This window comes from Helianthus annuus, chromosome 7 (genome assembly GCF_002127325.2).
Source record: "Helianthus annuus cultivar XRQ/B chromosome 7, HanXRQr2.0-SUNRISE, whole genome shotgun sequence".
Taxonomy (NCBI): domain Eukaryota; kingdom Viridiplantae; phylum Streptophyta; class Magnoliopsida; order Asterales; family Asteraceae; genus Helianthus; species Helianthus annuus.
In genome coordinates this window covers 96,871,723-96,876,622 of record NC_035439.2, presented here as the reverse complement: position 1 = coordinate 96,876,622, position 4,900 = coordinate 96,871,723, and the positions used below count along the sequence as shown (strand labels likewise).

Here is a 4,900-nt window from a genome sequence, read left to right as displayed (position 1 = left end):
TAAGATTCATGGGCCCTATTGTCGGATCTGTGACTCCATGGAAGATGTGATTAAGGTAAGCGTGCGTATCATGTGTCATAAAACGGAACATAACCTCTGATTGTCTAGAGAAGGGCTTTTATCATGTGTGATCCATAGGTCGGTCTCGGGGTGAGTTGTGGTTGATTTATAGGAGGAGGTTATGAAACGAATATCTGTTTTATGCGAATTTAAAGGACAATACTGACAGGGGTGCTGGTCTTTTCTCCCACTGTGCAAACTTGAAAAATCTGACCATAACACAGTGTAGACTGGTGGGTTTGAATGGTTTTAACATATTTCATCCTGGACAGTGATCTTCATATTCTTGGTTCAAGCAGTTGGTCGATAACAAGATAGATAAAGATCTTGACGCGAAACGAAAGGGATTTCGAGAAACCAAGGGTGTATACAGATCTCTATTCGGTCATCTTTCCAAGCTTTTACACACGAATATGTGGTTCCCAATTTGCGGAACATAATCCCAGATTGTCTAAAGAAGCGCTTTTATCATGTGTCATATTAGATGCGTATCACATGTGAGAAACTAGCTAGGACTAGACCCCTCAAGTTGTCATTTGATAATCACACCTGTTTCCTACAATCCCCGTTTCCAACTGCTCGAAATCCCTTCCGTTTCTCGGTTCACATTGGACACAACACAACAAAAAATAAACTTCAAAAAATAAGTGCCTTGATACGCATCGTATAGGCCTATACGATGCGTATCAAGCCCGCCGCCAGACATAACCTGCACCTGTCAGCCTGCCATGTTTTTTACTTTATTTCAATACGCATCGTATAGGCCTATACGATGCGTATTGAATTGAAAAAGTGTGCGGATAGACAGGGAGTGTGCCATTAGAAAATCCCTATATAAAATACTGAACCATTTACTAGAGCTTATGATGAACACTCGACAAATCTTTTCATTTCGAAAATTATGTAATGTATAATCATTATATGATAATCCTAATTTTATAACCAAACTAATGTAATATATAAATTCATAGTTTATCATATAATGATTGCCCCGCTTGCGCTGTGCACATATAATGTATATATGTGTGGGTGTTCGGGGGGACAAAAGTGAATTGGTACTAACTTTAATGTTATTTTACTAATTTCGTGAAAATAACATCAAAAGTAGTGGATGGTTAATCATGCATCATGTGGTAGCGTTGATAGCTGAAAGACACGAGAGTACATGCACCAATTGGTCTCTGTCCCGATTGTTATATGCCTTAGGTCCAAGGCTTGATACAAAACTACAATCGAGCCGGGGGTCTCACTGGAAGCAGTTTCTCTATTTCTACGAGGTAGAGGTAAGGCTGTTTATATCTACCCTCTTTAGACCCTACCTTAACTTTGCTATTGGTGGGATTTATTGATGATAATAGCTTATGTACAGGAAAATCGTAATTTAATCACCAAAAGTCATCACTTTTAAAGTGAATTTTTAGGGAGGGGTTATGACAACTATAGGCAACCCCTTGAAGTTTACCATATCAATTTTTAGGGAGGGGTTATGACAACTATAGGCTACCCCATCACATAACAAGATGGGTACCATTATAGGCTACCCCTTGAAGTTTACCATATCAATTTTTTTAAACAACATTTACCAAGTCTACTTACCTAGAATTTTTTTTTTTTCCTTCTAAAGAGGAGGCCAAAAAATAGATCCAAATGACACCCATAATTGATTTAGATTCTACAGACAGATTTGTACAAATATGATGTGTATATTATATACACACACTTTCAACAAAATGTCATGGGAAAGCATACCCCAACTTATAACCAATTATTTTTACTTGATACACAACAAATTGAAAACCAACTCTATGCAGAAACAAGAGAATCACGGTTCTTGATCATACATTTCACCCAACAAATCTAAACAAACAAGACAAAAAACATAGACCTGGTCCAGACAGACTTACAAATCTTATATCTCAACTGATCTTACCAGTTCAGATATATCTAAAACATCTACTCCGGGGGAAGAAACCTCCACTCTTTTCCCCTAATGGCATCAAACAATTCAACCGTCACGGTCATTTACAAACAAAAACAGTCAACATAAAGAATGATTATTATGCATTCTTGGTCTCGTCTTCCAAAGGATCACGAAGGGTACCGAACATCCAGTCCATCCAAACGGTATAATGACCATAGTTATGACGGTACGTGGTGTGATGAATTGTGTGGTACCCAGCACCCATTACCGGCCATAACATCCCGTGGATGCAATCGTGAATGTTTGCTGTCCAGATCGCTTCCATGAATAATAACGCGATGTGCGTCGTGAAATGTGTTGGGACGAGAAATAGAGCGATTACATGCGGCACCGCCTGTAGTATCCCGTCTATAGGGTGGAACGCCAATCCTGATTAAAAAAAGTATAACCATTGATTAAATATTTAAATTTTAAAGCTTTCTTATTTACAAAAAGAGTAAAATGCCATTTTCGTCCCTGAGGTTTGGCCAGTTTTGCGACTTTCATCAAAAGGTTTGTTTTTCCGCATCTGGATCCAAAAGGTTTGAAATCATGCCATTTTCATCTGGCTCGCTAACTCCATCCATTTTTCTCCGTTAAGTCAAAGGTATCTCCGTCTTGTTTGCTAACTTAAAGGGCAATTCGGTCTTTTTCACTAAGACCGAATACCCTTGAAAAAGACGGAAATACCCCTAACTTAACGGAGAAAAATATACGAAGTTAACGAGCCGGATGAAAATGGCAAGATTTCAAACCTTTTGGATCCAGATGCGGAAAAACAAACCTTTGGACGAAAGTCGCAAAACTGGCCAAACCTTAGGGACGAAAATGGCATTTTACTCTCATACATAAAAAAAAGAAAAGGGTTCTAACCAGCAAATGGGGAAAGGGTATTTTGCTTATTGTAGATATGATGAGTGGCGTGGAGCCACTTGTATAGAGGTTTGATATCATGTAACTCTCGGTGCATCCAGTAGATGCCGAACTCGACAAATGTTAGATAAAGGCCCAAGTACAAAATGTATGAAGCCCATCCGACATCGCTTATCCGTGCAAAACATCGGGTCCATCCATTTTCAACCATGTATTCGGAAATCGATGGAAGAGCACAGTACCATGGCATGGCCTTCATTGCAACGTATATTTGCAAGTACATTGCTTTTCTAGTAGGGATGGCATCTGCAAGAGTGCAATGCAAGCCCATAAAGATTTGAATAAGATCTAAATCTGAACCGAGAACGTCAAAATCGATAAGTAATCGTGCTCATATTTAGGTATTATGTAAAACAACATATGCTTCCTCGTTCAACTACGGGCATCAGCGGTCCTAACTATTTAAAACTTGTTGCTAATTATAGTAACAACAACAATCAAACTGTCATTTTCCCTCTCCTAAGTTCATACATTCATCCAAACCAAAACAACCCAAACCAGATCCCAAAAATCTAGTATCCTAAATCACCAGTCACTGTCATGTCATAACCTAAAGACCCAGTTAAAGATTCAATTCTTTCAAACCCCAGAATATGAATATGACAATCAAAGATTCAATTCTTTCAAACCCCACAAAATAAATCTTGATATGTGATTCAAATCATACACCCTAACAATACCAAAAACAAAAAATAAATAAAAAAATATAACCTAAACATTTCATCAAACACATGGTGTGCAACCTACATACGATTATTATTATAAGAAGTTAAAATCACTTGCTTCAATGACAGAAAACACCCAGAAACTAAATCCCCTCAAATCTTACACTAATCAACACAAAAAAAACATATCTTATCAGAACCAACTTCCAAGATTTATACCCAAAAATCTAACAACATTTCATCAAACACATGGTGTGCAACCTGCATACAATTATTATAAGATTCAAAACCACTTCCTTCAACAACAAAAAACAGCCAGTAAACAAATCCGCAAAAAAACCCACAAATCCCACATTAATCAATCAAAAAAAAATAAAAAACTTTACAACAAACTTGCAAGATTTACACCAAGAAGTCTGACCTTTTGGAACATAAACATTATGCTTAAGATGGTAGATGTAGAAGCACCAAAGGAAGCCAGAGATGAGGTAAACAAGGGATCCGGCAATGTAGTTACGGAGCCAGGTTTGAAGGGGGTGGGGGAGTGGGGTCCAGAGGTTTTCCGGCAGTAAAGTTCCGAGCACTATTTGGTTGTAGAAAGAGGTTTCTTTGACGAAGAGTGATAAGTAGTTGTCGGTGTCCATTGGTGAGTTGTGAGGGTGAGAGTGAGATGGTGTGTCGAGGAGAGTTAAAAGAGACAAGAAGGTGGAAAGATGGTGGAAAGTGGGTTGGCAGAGGAGGAAAGATGGCGATATAAATTAGGCAGCCATGTGTTTTGGCTTTTGGAACTTGGAAATATGTTGTACAAGGGATTATGCACCAAGTACAACCATAGATTAACAAATGTCATCGTGTGTATTTTTTAACATAAAAATAAAAGTCCAAGGTGTTCCGTTTGTCAACACTTATAAGCTCAAACAAGTTGTAGGACCCGTGTCACAACACTACACGGGTAGATTTAATAACCATTGAAATAGATTATAATACATTATTTAAATTGTTTGTGTTTAATTACATATCTTTATAAAACAAAGTTAAAGAGAGTATGTAGACCACTCAATGGCTCTAGTCCTCATCAACCAAAAAGTATTATCTTTGGTATTCTCCACCAAGTTGACAACCAAAACGTTCCTGTTCTGAAAGACCTTTCTCGTTTTTGTTTACCGAAGTCTCCAGCACACCGTAAGGAAGACGACATAGAAATCACGTAGTTTAATCATCTACAAAATTAAACTCATTAGCTTACATGTTATGAATGATATCAATGAAAAAAACATCTTAT

General features: G+C 37.7%; 1 protein-coding gene across 1 annotated transcript; it reads right to left on the bottom strand.

Annotated features, from left to right (window-relative positions):
- Positions 1-1,793: 1,793 nt before the first annotated feature.
- On the bottom strand, positions 1,794-4,387 carry LOC110908772 (delta(7)-sterol-C5(6)-desaturase). The gene is made up of 3 exons (XM_022153749.2): positions 4,040-4,387; positions 2,894-3,199; positions 1,794-2,410 (listed from the first exon to the last, which is right to left on the bottom strand). Exons 1-3 carry the CDS (start codon positions 4,260-4,262, stop codon positions 2,118-2,120), a joined length of 822 nt encoding a protein of 273 aa, XP_022009441.1. The 5' UTR covers positions 4,263-4,387; the 3' UTR covers positions 1,794-2,117.
- Positions 4,388-4,900: the final 513 nt, after the last annotated feature.

Coding starts and splice junctions, on each gene's coding strand:
- LOC110908772 (XM_022153749.2), bottom strand. CDS start 4,262: ATGGACACCGACAACTACTTATCACTCTTCGTCAAAGAAACCTCTTTC. Junction 3,200..4,039: donor TAATGTTTATGTTCCAAAAG/GTCAGACTTCTT, acceptor GCACTCTTGCAG/ATGCCATCCCTACTAGAAAA. Junction 2,411..2,893: donor TACCCTTTCCCCATTTGCTG/GTTAGAACCCTT, acceptor TTTTTTAATCAG/GATTGGCGTTCCACCCTATA.